The sequence below is a fragment of the Vanessa tameamea genome, chromosome 6 (assembly GCF_037043105.1).
Source record: "Vanessa tameamea isolate UH-Manoa-2023 chromosome 6, ilVanTame1 primary haplotype, whole genome shotgun sequence".
Classification (NCBI taxonomy): Eukaryota; Metazoa; Arthropoda; class Insecta; order Lepidoptera; family Nymphalidae; genus Vanessa; species Vanessa tameamea.
The window spans coordinates 5,323,450-5,339,571 of record NC_087314.1 but is presented as its reverse complement, the minus strand read 5'-3'; the positions used below and the strand labels follow the sequence as shown (position 1 = coordinate 5,339,571).

The 16,122-nt window shown below is 30.9% G+C and overlaps 2 protein-coding genes across 2 annotated transcripts; both read left to right on the top strand.

Moving 5' to 3' along the window:
* Positions 1-51: 51 nt before the first annotated feature.
* Positions 52-6,365, top strand: LOC113393471 (uncharacterized). The gene is made up of 3 exons (XM_026630359.2): positions 52-160; positions 5,413-5,515; positions 6,214-6,365. The coding sequence occupies exons 1-3, from the start codon at positions 143-145 to the stop codon at positions 6,345-6,347; spliced, it is 255 nt and encodes an 84-aa protein (XP_026486144.1). The 5' UTR covers positions 52-142; the 3' UTR covers positions 6,348-6,365.
* A 6,524-nt stretch (positions 6,366-12,889) lies between these two features.
* LOC113393470 (shematrin-like protein 1) lies at positions 12,890-13,724 on the top strand. The gene is made up of 2 exons (XM_026630358.2): positions 12,890-12,971; positions 13,326-13,724. The coding sequence occupies exons 1-2, from the start codon at positions 12,957-12,959 to the stop codon at positions 13,578-13,580; spliced, it is 270 nt and encodes an 89-aa protein (XP_026486143.1). The 5' UTR covers positions 12,890-12,956; the 3' UTR covers positions 13,581-13,724.
* The last annotated feature ends 2,398 nt before the right edge of the window (positions 13,725-16,122 follow it).

The following is a 16,122-nucleotide window of genomic DNA, read 5'->3' as shown; positions in this document are numbered from 1 at the left end:
GAAGGTTTAATTGTAAGTATATATATAAAATCAGAATCGCCTACTGATTCGAGGGTCGCATCTTTCTGTATAAATAGTGCGCAGGCGCCGCGCGCGTTGTTTATTTAATATCTAGTGTCAGTATAAACAGCCCGTGACCACCATGCTCGCGATTAAACAGGTTCGTTGAATTTTATTGATTGGTATCTATAATTCATTTAAGACAGTACTAGTAGAAGCACGATATATATATATATATACAAAAGTATTTTTTTCTAAGAATCCATTGTCCAAGAATTCAGTTCGTGTGAAAGTAAGGGGCGGCGATACAATTATCGAATGTCTTCGGATTCCTTTTCTTTGACCACATGAAAAAAAATGTGATATAGAATTTAAATATACAGACCTCTAGTGTTATTCAAGTATAAAAAAAATCTGAAACAATAATTCTGTTTGAGTTATAGGACCAATAAAAGTTATTGGGTTTTTCGTGTAAGAATTCGTCAGTAGAGGCCTAGAGTTATGCTGTTGGCATTTTGTACTTACCTGTTTGAGAATATTTTTTTGCATTGTAATATCTCCTGCATAGTTGGCAGGTTTCCGTTCTAAACTGCTGCCTTTTCTGAGAGTTCGGAGACTGCTTTTATTATATTAATATTTGTATTTTAAAGTATATTTTATATTAAACATATATATAAAAACCATTTAATTTTGTATCCTATCATTACCAAGAGAAATTAATAAATCAATTCATTATAAGTTTTTCTTTTTCGTAAAACGCACCGTTTATGGTAATTTATTTATTTACACAAGCACATTACTTAGGATAGCATAATTGCCAAGATGAAATTTTGGAATTTACAATTACCTATAAACATAATCCTAATATCATATACATAACTAAATTCATTATTGTATATACAGGATTTTATTTAACAACCTTGCTTTTAGTGCTATGTTTGTTAGACGTAAGAAGTATACTTGACCATACAGATATATATCTGTATCTGTCTGTGGTTGTGCTTCTATGATTGATAGATTAAGCATTTGGATTATTATCTAAGGTTGGTTCAAAGGAAAGGCACGATTGAGTTTGTCAAGTTCTAAAGTGTGTGTTATTAATCTCGTTGTGCGACCGTGAAGGGCAATATCGTAAGGAAACCTTCAAGTGTCGGAAGAAATTTCGATTATTAATATTGTTTAATATGATGACATGAGTTTGAGTATTCTGTATGTATATAAAAAAGAGATACATACGTACTTATCTGTCTCGCTGTTCTAATGGCTAGCTTGACCCTAGGGTCAATAAATACTTAGTAGCACTCACACATAGGACTAAGTCCTGAGGCTGCTTTCGTCCCCGTCGTATTGGATTTTGGCATTCTATCAAAAACAGAGTGCAGAGTGCAACTTGAGTACAACTTGTTTTCATATAATCCGAAACACTATCTTTTTATATAGAAAACTTCGTCGCGGATTCGTTGGCTAGTGAAAATTGAATTGTATCCACTATACGACTCGCACGCTTATACAGTGTGTCCGGTTACGGACTAGCGATATTTTAAAAACTAATAAAGTAGTTGTTTTATTAGTATTTAGAATATCGCTAGTCCATAGCCGGACACACTGTATATAGTACGTCTATGAAAAGGGAATATGTTCGCATATAAGTTTTAATTTGTCCCGTGTAGCTGGCTATTTTTTTTTAATGGATCGGCACCGTATCTGGCAGTGGTCGGGCATCGTATATTACCCTTTTTCATAATTAAACAGAAGTATAATAGTATTTAACATTGTGACAAAGCTGTATTTTTTTTTTAGCATACATAAGTTATTTTATCTCTATAAAGATTGTAATGCGGTTTTTATCAATTAATACAGTGATTCAAGAAGAATGTCTATATATATATAATAAATAATATATACATGCATGTTATAGTAGAGAAAAGCCGAGAATTTCAACATTCCTAGTTAGAAAAAAACAAGAATTTTACTTTAAAAGTTGTAAATAGACCCGAAATTATAGGTACTCATGAGAAGCTAGGCCGGGGCGAGTAGCTATGTGTAAATACGTTACATGTAATCTAAATCATCCTGACCATAAACATTACATATTAGAGGACGAATAATTTAAATCAAATTCCACTTTTGTACTAAAACCTTAATTTATTAAAATGCAAACCAAAAACGGCGTGTGTATGTGTGTCAAATAATATGCCCATGTGAAGAGGATTATGTTCGTCTTCTAATGAATTCTTCTAAGCAATTTTCATTTCGATTTATATTTGTATACATATTTCCATGTTTACTTAATGTACTTAGGTTTCGTAAGATATCGTAGAATTTGTTTTTTTTTTTTTAATTAGGATATAGTATTTTATTGACATTAAAAATAGCTCAGTACAATCAATGTTGTCCATTAATTCTTTGTATTATTATTGAGCTCCACTTGGAATATCAAGTGAGTGTACAAGGAGATCCAATTAGGGCAACTATTTCTTAACATCGCAGTGATATTGAAAACTTCTGCTATAAAATGATCCATACATAATATATTGTTGTTATCCATTAATTCAAAAACATATTTTTTATACTATATGTATGTAACTAGAAAACTCCGTAGTGGATCATCGGAATTATATTTACCTTACAATTCACGCGTTTCCTTATAGTATCTCGATGTACAGTATATCAAACGAATAAAACGAAGCGTTAATTTTTATATTGTTTATTCTAACCGTGCCAGGTAGAACAATACATTATAGTTGTTATAATAGTTTGGAGCCACAAGTAAAAATAATTATAAGTTTGAGGTACTTTAATTACGGACATCACAGCATTAGTTTGACAACTCTAACGAGCAAACGTCAGGGCGTAAATTCTACTAACAAATTGACATTTATTTTCGTATTCTACTAACACAACAATTTAGTTACGGCTCTTTAAAAGTAGAATAGAAATATAATAGGTATAGTTTTGTAACCGATGATAAGAAGAAATTGGTTATCAGCTTCGATTAAAATGAAGTATATTTCTGTGAGAAAAAGTCGAAGTTAAATAAAAATATAATCAGAAACGTACAATAACACTTATGAGTTAGTAGAACTCGCCTCCTTTCGTTCAGTGTCTTTAACGCACCCGTAACAGATGTAAAGATGCATTGCCTCGAAAAGCTATCGCGTAAAGTGAGCAAAACAATTATGTGAAACCGTACAATGAGGACAAAATGTTCAGATTTATTTTTGTTAAAACATTTTTTTTCCTTATAATTTTTAAGCTATAATTAATTTCTTAATCTGTATCTTAAATGCTGTATAAAATTCGAAACTAGTTATATTTATTTAAAGTAAGTAAAAAAAAATTATTAAAATTCGCAATAGTTGATGGCATTGTACATAAGCCTTAAGTTCAAGGTTTGATTTCTCGTTTATGCAAATATCATTAAATTACAGTCTACATTCCACGAAATGGTTATTAGAATTCAGTAATAATTATTATCAAAGGCAATACTAATTATACTAACTATACTATACTATACTATACGACCATGTGACAAGTACGAAAAAGCAAGTTTTAACGGCTACGGCTTTCACTCTCCACCAGCGCTAGACAGATATCGCTCATGTGTAATCTCTATTCCTTCACATTTATATGGATGACAATCTCGTAATTTATTTCCCCTATTAGGGTTTCAAACCTCACAATAAGTTCTATATGATAGCTAGATTAGACAAACGAGTCAAAACTAAAATCTGGATATACTGACAGACAAGACTGTCATAGTTGAAGTAACAACCTGTAACGTTCCCACGGCTGGGCTAAGATCTTCTCTCTTTGAGAAGATTTGGTGCATATCCATATGGATATGTGGTAGCAAATATTCATCCAAGACATCAAACATCCGAACACAAATTTCAAAAAAAATCCGTAGTGCTGGCCAAGACTTGAACCCACATTCTTCAAATAGTTGGACTATCTGACAAATATTGGTCCAAACGATGGATCCAAATAATCGACACTGTTCAGCTTTATATTTTACTTATAGATAAATTCACTAGATAACTAGCCAAGGTTTGTTCCAGTAAATGTCATTACCATTCATGTCAATCGTTTACAAACTCGTGGAATTATTACTTAGAGCAAAAAGTTCAATAGAAATAATATAGAATTAAATAACAGCGAATGTTTTGTAAATCCTATAACTTCTAATCATCTTATATTAATAAGTACGTTTGGATCGTGAGAAAAGGTGTATCTAACTAACTACTGTACTTAATTTCATTACTTAAAATGTTATATTTGTATTAGTATCGCCATAAGACAATGAAACCCATTAAGACATTCCCATAGACAATTACTAATTTTTAACTGGGTTGCTTAACAATAACTATAAAATAATTATTAATTATTTCCAAAGCTAATATGTCACTTTGACGTTCCATAAGCAATTAACTATTTTTTAGGGTTTCGTAACCAAAGAGTAAAATGGGACCCTATTAGTAAGACTCCGCTGTCCATCCGTCTGTCTCCAGCCTGTGTCTCATGACCCGTGATAGTTAGACAATTTTCACGGATAATGAACCTATTTCTGTTTCCACTATAACAACAAATACGAAAAAACAGAATAAAATTAATATTTAAGGGTATACAAGTCCTATACAAAAAAGATGCTTTTTTGCCGTTTTTGTAGACGAATGGTTTGCCCTAGTCCGACTCGAACTTGGCCGGTTTTTATTTTTATACTAGTCTTTGCTATGGAACATATCGGTCATTCTTAATATATCGAATGCTACTTCTATAATAGTTTTTGTTCCACTTACTTTGAGGCTGTTTGAGGTCTAGCTAAGGTCTTAAGTCACACGTTGTCACCGTTGAGATATATTATCTTATGTAAGTATATTGTTACGTTATATGACAGTGTTTGTAGGTACGGTCATGGTTTAATATAAAAATTGATATAGGTATTAGTTCACTTCATGCGTTATATAGAAATAAAAGGTTATTCACGCGATTAATATATAGAGCCTCAATTGCTTAACATTTTACTTAGCGTTGTGATAGGTGCAAGTTCGATCTAGATCTCGAGGTCTATGAAGGTACTTATCCCACATAACCCAGTCCCCGCCCCAAGGGCCCGGATATCTTTCTGAAGGTTTTCCCTTTCAAGAAAAAGATGGTGGTGCCGTCTAACATACGATTTATTTGGTATTACGGTTATATTATGGTAGTTCTTACGACATCTTTATCAAGATAATATTCCCGTTAAAAAGTACTTAATTACGTAGAAAATTATAACGTGCTTATTATTATTGTTTATGAAATTATTACTAATTAATATAATATTATGAAACACGTAGAACATTCCTGGATTAAGAATATGAATGAAACCGGTTTTGCTAAGTCATGATTAATTATTTTTTGTATACATTACAGATATTCGTTTTGATTTTCGTCTCGTATGCTGTGTTAACGTTCTGCGAGGCGAGACCGGACAGCGCAGGTCATGCTAAGCTGCCTGGACCGGGACTTTCATATGGTAATATAAATTTTTAGAGTATATTTAAAATAATCTTTCTCAGGAACTAAATTTAAAAAGCGCTAATCCAAAAAAATCTCATCATTGTATAATGCGACATAACTCTGTCATACCTTTTGAAATAGTTGGTATATTACATGTAGGTAAATTGTGTTCAATGTGCACATTTAGGCATATGCTAACCAATGCTGTAGCATAAACGAAGAACGAATAGAATACCTTATCCATAATTTCCAGAGCGGTGTAAAAAAAGGTTACAGCCTGTAAGTATTCCACCGCTGGGCTAAGTCCTCTTCTGTGTTATGTCAGATTTTCATATAGCACACGTCATGTAGGTTTCCTCACGACGAGAGCTATAACTCCAAAAATCCAAATTTAATTATGTATAAAGAAAAAAATAAGCACATGAAAATTCAGTGGTGCTAGTTTGTCTTTGAACCTACAATCTTTCGTAAAGGTTCAGGTGATTTAACCACTTGGCTATCACGGTTTCATTATATTCCAAAAAAAAAAACAGTAAAACATTACAGTTAAAAATAACAAATAGACTTTTACTAGAACTTTTATATAGCCAGCTTAAAGGTATGACGTACATACGCTTTCGCTAAAGGTCTTACAAAGATGACAAATATTTGGATAAGTAAGGTTCTGTCCTGATATGTAAAACAACATATTTGTAATATTTATTACCTTTATAGGTGGCATTCCCTATGGCAGTATGAGCGGCAATGTAGCTGAATACTTCAGACAGCAAGGGCCATCTATCGGACGAGGAGGAAACTTGTACAGCGCCGCTAATACAAAATACGCGCCGATTGAACAGTATTTATAATAGATGGCGCTATTATTACTATTCATGCTCTAACCAAATAATTTTTCGTTTTGAGTATTGATGTTACTTAATTAAGTACATTAATTTGAAAATGTACACAATTTTAGTAGAACTTTTTTTTTAATACCTACCTTTCATTATTTCTAAGCGTCATTAAATCTTTTAACACAGGCTTACAGAAATTTAAGTGGACTAGCTTATACGCGCAGTTTCGTTGGAGTAAATTTTAATTTATTACAAAGTCCTCATCCTTTATACCTAAGTAATATGTACCTATTAATTAAGTAAAATCTATTTTTAAACAAACTAGATTATAGGATTTTGTTTCAAATATATTTTAAATATGTCTATAAAAAAAGTATTTTAACATGATGCTATTTTTATTAGAGTAGATTGCTATCCAGGTAATGGTATGTGTTGACATCCCATGAAATGTTAAAAATTTTATCGTCATGTGGGGAAAAGGCGTAAGAGGGTTTCCTAGCAAGAAAAAATAAAAACAGCAAGCATTTATTTGCATCTAATATTTGCGATTATTAAATTTTTGAAGTTTTAAATTGATTTTTCATTGTTTTTACTCCATGTTCGTATAAAGTTACAATATCCGACAATCTCGACAAAGAGTCCTAAGTATTACTGTACCTAAAGTGTTTTTTCGTATTGAAACGTATCTACACAAATATATTATTAAGTAACTATGTTAGTACAATATAAGTGCCGTCCATCCATATAAATATCAATGTGATTTGAAATTAACATGTAATTTGTTATATGACAATTGTATTGGACAATCATGGGAATATTCAACAATAATACTATATACTAAATACAATACGAGTATTATTCTTGTAGACTTATCGTCCAGACAGTTATGGAGAGTAGGTAAATGCAGGTTTTAGAAGAAATTAAAATTCATTATTTATGTACATTGCAGAATATCCATTTTTATTACAATTGTTTATGTTTTAAAATTATATATTCTCTTCGTATTCGTAGTTCTATGCGAAGTCTCGCAACCCGCAGGTATCCCGTTTGCTGTTGCGGATTAAAATTGAAAACTTATTATTATTAAAATAGCAGCGATGTTTAAATCTAATTGTGATTGTTATAATGATTTTTTTTATGCAATAGGTGGCAAACGATTCACCATGAATACCACTGCAACACCCGGGGAATCCCCGTCAAGGCAGGTCCATTAAAATAATAAATTGAATTTTATTACAAAATTAATTGGTTTAAAAAATCTAATGTCTAAAATGGTCTGTGGCGATTGAGAAATACTTCATTAAATACTCTTTTATATAAATCAATTAATAATAATAAGAAACTGTACTTTTTATACGTTGACACAAATTTTCAAGTTTGGTTGGATGGTTGGTTGGTTGTCGTCAATAATAAAAGGTTAGAATGTTATTCTTTGCAGGTGTTGATTTCTTTTAAATCAAACCACAACGTAATGTAAACAGGAATAAGCTGTTTGAATCTAAGAAAGAATAAAGATAAACAAGGATTAGATTTACGTATTCCAAGCAACTATATATTAGGAGCAGCTATATTGTACAATATTAAGAGGACTACAAGAGCTAAGTTTCAAAGTTTTTAACACAAGTGCTTTAGCTACTTACATTAGGGTCAGAGTAATGTATGTGATGTTGTCCAATATTTATTATTATTAAATTTCATTATTGGATATACTTGGTATATATAACAATATGTATCCATGAGCTCAATTGAACTTGATTGAGTTTTAGCAGTGCGATTTTCTAAGAATTCATTTCGTATCTCACTCGTCAAAATTCGACAACTGACTTGACTGAAATTATTATATAAATATAAATTATGATTTTAGTATAGGAAATATCGCATATGACATTCTGACATTTCACGCTTGTCTCCAACGGTGAGTTTCGAGTTTCTTCTTACAGCATAACTCTATAACAGATATCAGAACTATCACAATTTTAATAATACTGTTTATTTATAATTCTATAATAAATATAATACTGATTTCAGAATGTATTGGTTGTTACAAAATAAAAAATACCACCAGTCTATTGCTAGTTTGGAAACATGATAAATTCAGATTATTAGTTTTGGGCTACCAACAGGTGCTCATTACTAAGTTTAGGTAATATAATTGCACACTCGCCAGTGTGGGGCGATGCATGACGGTGGACCTAGTAACTTTATTATGTCGGCAAACAAATTGCCATAAAAATGACGGACATATTTCTTTTTGATTACAGATTAAATACTGAGGTACCCATTACGTATAATTATCGGTTTGTTTTTTCCATTTGGTGGTAAATGGTGAATATTGGTAGTTAGATGTTCTTTATGGTGTCGATGTACCTCCTATGAAGTGAAATACTTTTGGAGTTTGTCTCTTTCCCTTCAATTGTTACATATAGCCTACCAATTGTCAAAAACTCTTCGCGACAGGAGTTGATAGTTAAATGTTAAGCATGAAAATACTTAAACACAGCAATACTATGTACTTATTGCTGTTTGGCGGTAGAATAAGTAATAATGAGTAAGTGGCATATATCCAGACGGGCTTGCAAAAAGCCCTACCATTACGTAATAATAGTAATACCTATACCAATTTTATGATTTTAAACCAAGGCTAAAGGAAATCAGAATCCGATCAAGTGAACATACTTTATACCTACTAACTTACTAACCCGAAACCAACGTGTACTACTTAAAAAAAAAGTTGAATGATTTTGTCTTTTACTAAAAAGAAACATACGAAAATCCCAACCATATATTAGAAGCAATAAATATTCCGTACACGGAGAATCTTCTTACATTCATTGAGAACTTTTCAAGTAGCTCCCGTGACGCGAGCACGTGTTTGACAATTCCATAATCGACTCCATATTACAGTTCACATTCATAAAAATACTTCATGCTATTATAAAACTTATTGTAATGTAATATAGACGTCAGTCGCTTATATAAATTACGAAATATCTGCTCTGCTACCTTCTGTATGTTCATTGTTAATTCGATACGCGTATGGATGCGGTATTTTTTAGCGGTCAATGTAATATATTTGGAAATACATTATAACGCGATAATGCTTCGGTGATAAGCATTACACATTGTTAAAAATTACAGATAAAATACAATACTGTTTTTTTTTAATATGACAAGGCATTACGTTAATAATAAATAGCACCTTGGTTATGTAAACTTTTATGATGCAATACAATCAGCTCGAAGCAAATGTATGGTTTATGTTTTAACGATGGAATGCAACTGTATAGATATAGAGCCTAATAGTATTCAAAACTTTACAAGTAGGGTATTAGATACAATTACAGTAAAGGTTAAACGTACTTACTTTTACAACACTATTAACACGTCTAGTCTAGTTTTCAGAGTTACCATCTATCTAGGTACCCATCCCTATATATAACACTTATGTATTACACATAAAAACCTTCCTTTTGAATTACTCTGCGTATTCACAGAAAATTATGGCAGTAACTAAGCAGATAGATCATTTTAAATAAAATAATGATTTTTTCACTTTATCAAAATCATAAAACATTAATATGTAAAGTATATTACTCAGAACATAATTCTATAGGAGAATCAAACTTGAAATTAGAATGGTGGAAAAGAGTAACTACTGAATTTCTTGGCGGTTCTTCTCGGTAGAATCTACTTTTCGAGCCCGCGGTAGCTTTACATTCAATTATTTAACATGACGATACAAAAGTGCTTTTATGAGTCTACTTGATAAATAATATTTTTATTTTGGTGCACGTGGTATTATAATAGATTTCCATACAGTATATACAAATAAATTTAATTTTAATTAATCGCCATGTCCACAGTCGGAACCAATAGTACCTTTAAAAAAACGTTAAATAGCACTACTTAGTATTGTTTACTTGCGTTTTGAAGGACTGTGTAGCTATAGACAAGTTACATAACATATTAGTTCCCAAGGTCGGTTGCGCATTGACGATGTAAGGAATGGTTAATATTTTTTCGCAGCACCAAAGTTTATGGGTGGTATTGACCACGTATCAACATTTGCCTGTAGAAATGTACCTGGTAGAAATAAAAAAAAATATAGGTCCAGATAAAACTTCTTAGTGGCCCTTAGACTCAATTAAACGTTGTAAAATTAAAATAGTCATCTAAATAGAGACTCAGTATTGTGCGTTGCTAATGTTATTATTATTTTCATTGTTAATTTTTTGTGTAAATTATTGTCTAAATTAATTATTATTTAGCAACGAGTGAACGTGACATTAAGAATCTCATTCAAGTAATTTATATTTTGAACTTTGACTTGACATCATTTGAAATATTCAATCTTAATAAAGTTACAGCAAGGAAGCTTTCTTTAAAATATCGATTATTAAATGACTATAAAGTCTATCGAATAATCGAAAATCGTAAATCGTAAAATCAATGTCGCACGTAATACACCGTTTAGTGATTAGTGAATAAAATTAACAAAAGCCATCTCAATGACAGATGTAATGAAGAGAAACGCGCGAGGAAGGATGGAACCGCGATGACTGCGTCCGTTCTCTGATTCTGGCTATAGTAATAAGCAAAGCGAGCTGGGAAAATTATCTGAAGATTCAACTGGAGAAATAATAATCAGGCCAACTACAAGTGACCACTATAAGGCCTTTGAAGATAATGCTGAAAAACTGGGCGGATAGACTAATAAAATTTCAAGTTTTTATTGCTCTTCTTTACTATATACTCGTATACTAAAAATATAAATAATTATAATAGGGTAAATAATTATAATATATAATTTTCACTGGTAGAAAGCTGATTACTGATTGATATAGGGTATGAGTTATATTTATATCATATAATTTTCTTTATTAATAAATTGCACCCATTCATTCATCATTGCAGTCCTGCCTGCTGACTGCTTGGCTGTATTGACGGACGCTATACAAAAGTCCCTCATTTTTATTTTGCTGCTGATATATAAGTGGTCAACAAATCGAAATTAAAAATAACTACTTTCTAAATCATGATGATGTATGGAGTGGTGGTATTATATTTTTTATTTAAAGGGATATAATTTAAAAAAAAATAAAACGAAAGCGGAATTTCATCCAAGCAGTTTAAGTTGACTGGTGCATTAGTATTATAACAAAAATCAATAAAACACTCGATTTGTTTTTTAATATAATCGCTTTCGTCTATGGTATGTGAACAATCGTCATTCTCGAGGTTTCCTCGAGCCCCATTGTGTTAAACGACCCTACTTATCTAATTACGGTCCGCCCCTGATTACAACAACACGAAATGACGTTACAATGTATGTTTTTTGTTAATACACTACATTGTAATTGATATTAAAGACAATACAATTGATTCACCAATTTAATATACGTAAAAAACAGCCCAATAATGGTCAACCGTTGAGCAAAGGCCTTAAGGATGTTAGGCCTATCTACTATCCTATTAAAATGACCAATGGTCCTTGGTCCAGCTGGGTTGGTACATATTCAATGGAATTACATCCAACATAATATATGAAATTTAAACCTATAGTAAGCACATGAAAACTGTGTTAATATTGCCCAGATTTTAATGCGAAGATTAATATCGTCTGTACTCTTGGCGAACTCCGCTAATAATGCCGCATATTTATATAATGAAACATATAGTGTTTTTATTTAATTTATAACAGGGTGGAAAGCGATTTTAGTTTGCAGTTAATCTATTATTATTTAAAATAGCGTTCAGTACGTATTAATTACAATGTTAAAGTTCTTTAGTTTAATGAGTGTAGTTTGTGGACAATATTATTTATGGCTTTTGCAAACCTTTGACGTAATCGACTGGCATTTCTACAGATGCAAAGAATACAAACTCAATACTATATCCACATGCAATTTAATTAAAGTGTGCTTATTTTGTATTGTTTTTTGTATAAAAAATCAGATTAGAATATTATAGTCTTTTGTATATAAACTTTCTCAATGAAGGATAGTCCTGTAAAAATAAAAACAATAAGTAATAAAATAGTGCGATTTGTTCTCCATCAACTCGCATGTATCGTTAAGGATGTTCGATTTGGCACTGATAAATTAGATATAATATATAATTTATCTTAAACAAATATCTTGATTAATCTTACAAGTCAATTTAATCAGGCAACCTGATATTACGCATGGAATAATTCATTGAATTAACTGAATCCGATATCATAATTTGTAAAAACAAAACAAACTTTATTAAAGTAGAAGTAGAATTCAATAAGAAACACTAATAAACTTGTTACTCTTTTCCACAAATTAAATTATATATGTAAGTAAAAAGTCCCAAAAATTTGCTTCGACATATAAACTTTAAAAATGTACGATAAAATTCACCTCGTAATCAGTTTGCAATAAATTGAAAATGGAATGTGAAAAATCATTACCAGTAATATCAGCACATACATTCCCTGGTAGTCTCTTCACTTCGGCATTGCGTGCTAATCCAAACACCATGGAGGTCAATGGCACCATGGAAGGAAGCTCAGTCGACCGTACACGTCTAGGACGCAACGTTCATATAAAACGGTCGTCTTCAGAACTGCGGACAGTGCGACACAGGACCTGAACCAAGATGGCTTCCAGAAAAGTAAGTCCTAATTCTATCTTAAATATATAAACATATGGTCGTTCGTCTATTTTACATTAAAAATATTTTTGGTTCACTTAAATTTATTTTTGGTAGATTTAAATAAGGCTCTTAGATAAATTTGTGAAATTACTTTTTTACAAATTGGGTATATTTTTTGTTGAATTTTTTTTTCACTTTGATTGAAATTTACTTTTAATAAACCTATTTAGGTTTCCCAATTATTGTTAATTTGAATATTAAATAAATATTAAATCGTCGAAACTTTTAAAATCATCGTATTCCTAGAGATAATTTATTCGTGTTCCTTTATTTTTTATAAGCTTAACTAATTTGGATTTATTTTCTTTTTAGATTGTTCTATTAGCTTTCGTGTGCCTGATAGCGGTGGCATTATCGGCGCCTGCACAGGAAAAAGATCTCATCTCCTCTGAGAAGGAAGATCTCCAGACCGCAGCCTCACACTGGGGTGGACATTATGGTGGTTACGGCGGTTGGGGTGGTTACGGATATTATCCGCACTACGGCTACGGGTGGGGATATCCGAGCTATGGATGGTATGGAGGCTGGCCCTATGGTGGATATTACGGCCACGGGTATTGGTGGTAATTGTCAATGAAGATTGTATTAAGAGGCTGATTTAAGATATCCAAAGACATTTAAAGGTTAAACAAAATATTGTGTTATTTGAGTTTTAGTATATAGTATATTTATTAAGAATGCAATTTATAGTTTAATTTTAATATTGCAGATAAAATCGTCAATCTAAAATTGACAGGACTTTTACATATTTTCTGATTCGCTTAATAAGTATAACTTATATTAATAATATTTAATTATAGCATTTAGCCGCAATTTTCTATTGTTTTATATTATAAGTTTCATTTAAATGATCTTCACGATATTATATGTTAGTGGTTTTGGAGTGCATTTTAAATCTTCGAAGTATATTTTTAATTACGTAATATATTATTCGATAACGATATAATATTAGTCATCAATCGAAGAATAAAAATAATCACTAGATCATCAAAAGATCCAGTAGAATGAAAAAGGGTTCGTTTCGTTTTGATTCGTGGACAAAGAGATTAATATACTGTAAAAATTTCATTAATAACTGGGTTCCGTGGATTCACCTGCTTAAATTAGTATAAAAAACACATAATGTATGTTATATAGTTAAAGTTTACGATTATTCATCATATATCTTTCGTAATGATAAGCCACCAAGCACGAGCTTTCGAACACAAAAAAATCGGACTAGTACAAACTCTTCAGGTTTATATGAAAAAAGTTTCTTTCCTCTGTATAAACGAATCTACGAATAGAGTTTACAACTACTTGCCTTATTTTATATAAATTATATATTATGTATAATGTAGTTTAACTATAATATAAGTAATGGTTTCTAGAATAAGAATAAAGTATATTGATATTATGTATATTGACGAATGAACTTTATTCTGAACCAATAAGGTGTATCTAAATTGTGAATAAAATGCATGATTTAATTTTCTTTATTACTTACCTTTTTTCTACCTACTTTACTTACTTACCGACTTATTTGACACAACACATTGTCAACACATTATACATTAAGTATATGATACAATTTCATAAAAATAAGGTTTACTCAAACAATTTAAATATCAACAAAGTGCCTGCTGATAAATGAATTCGGTGAACACAATTAAAAAATTTACAACTTTAAAAAATATATATAATATCTGAAAAAATCCAATCAATTTTATTAGAGTGAATTATTTTATTACTTTAATATTAAATTTAATTTAATAATGTTAACAAGAATAAATTACTAACACTATTGAGAAGAATATTCCGTTTTATAATATAACTTTGTCATCGCAAAATGTCACCTAAAATTTATCTTTTTTAAATATTATCTATATGACCATTGCAGCTATGGGTTGAAATCTTCTGAAGCGTATTGATAATTATAATCTACAAAATAATTTTTAAGAGGAATGTGCCTGCAATCATTTTTAAATTGTTTACCATTTTCCAGTGCAAATCCATTCCATTATTGATATGATTGAGAGTTTTTCTGTCAATAAATTTTCAGAACCAGAGCATTCTATTGCCGAGGAATGCACGTAAAGAATGTGCTTGAATTCTGTCTGGTATTATCGAATTATCGTCTTATTGGATTATGAGAGCGATGGAACGGTGAGTGCATCTGCGTTTCCACTTTACTCGAGTTCGATTATATCTCCAACGTATTTCGCTGTTTTTATCTGAGAATTGCCACCGAGTCCGAAAACGAGCAGGTACCTAAACATTAGTCCGAAGGTCTTACAGTAATGAGACGTTTGTGTTCTGGGGATGTCATACTTATAATAAATTAAGAACATTACATCTGCCATACAACGCCTTATTGCGACTACTGACATGTTTTTCATTTTTCGGCCAAGGAATCGGAATTGCATTTCAACGGTAAAATACTCCTTGCATTCTTGCTTCAGCTAATTTTTTATTTATTTATATTTTAGTGCAAATGATATTTTAGTAAATCAAATGATTGGTCAGAGAACATATTAAAAATGTAATGCGTATTTAATCTGAGAAAACAATACCCTTGTTTTACATGAATATTTATTAATTGTATGTATTATATATTTATATAGTATCTGTAAGTATACTTAGGTATATTTTTTTATGGAATCTGATTATTTTTTTATTTTATTTTTCTTGTTATATTTACATCTCTACACACATGTTATCCTTGTCTTTCCTTTGGTGTATCTATCTATCTATCTATCTATCTATCTGATGGTGTTTTACTATTCGATCATACATCAGAATTCAATTTGGATTATTTTTTCAGATTATACTTCGTTATTCGAAAGAAATTTAAATATGAGATTTAGAAGTCGTAGATTCCAGATCACATCTTCGTTGATATCGGCGTGTCTTTGAAGGGGTGTTATTTGCTTCATTGGATTTTGGATTCCTTTTCAGGTCTGGATAGTATTCAGCAAAGTGTTTGTGTATTATGTAGTACTAAATTAAGTATATTGTAAATCTAATCCAATATCTTGCGGTTATCTGGAGGGAAATGATCTTGAAAAATTATATAATTTATTTCATTGGACAATATTGACTAAGCGTCTTTAATACATCTACATATAAA

Bases quoted from the DNA above. Each gene is read 5' to 3' on its own strand.
- LOC113393471 (XM_026630359.2), top strand. The intron at 5,516-6,213 runs GTAATATAAATT...TTACCTTTATAG, and splicing joins TGGACCGGGACTTTCATATG to GTGGCATTCCCTATGGCAGT.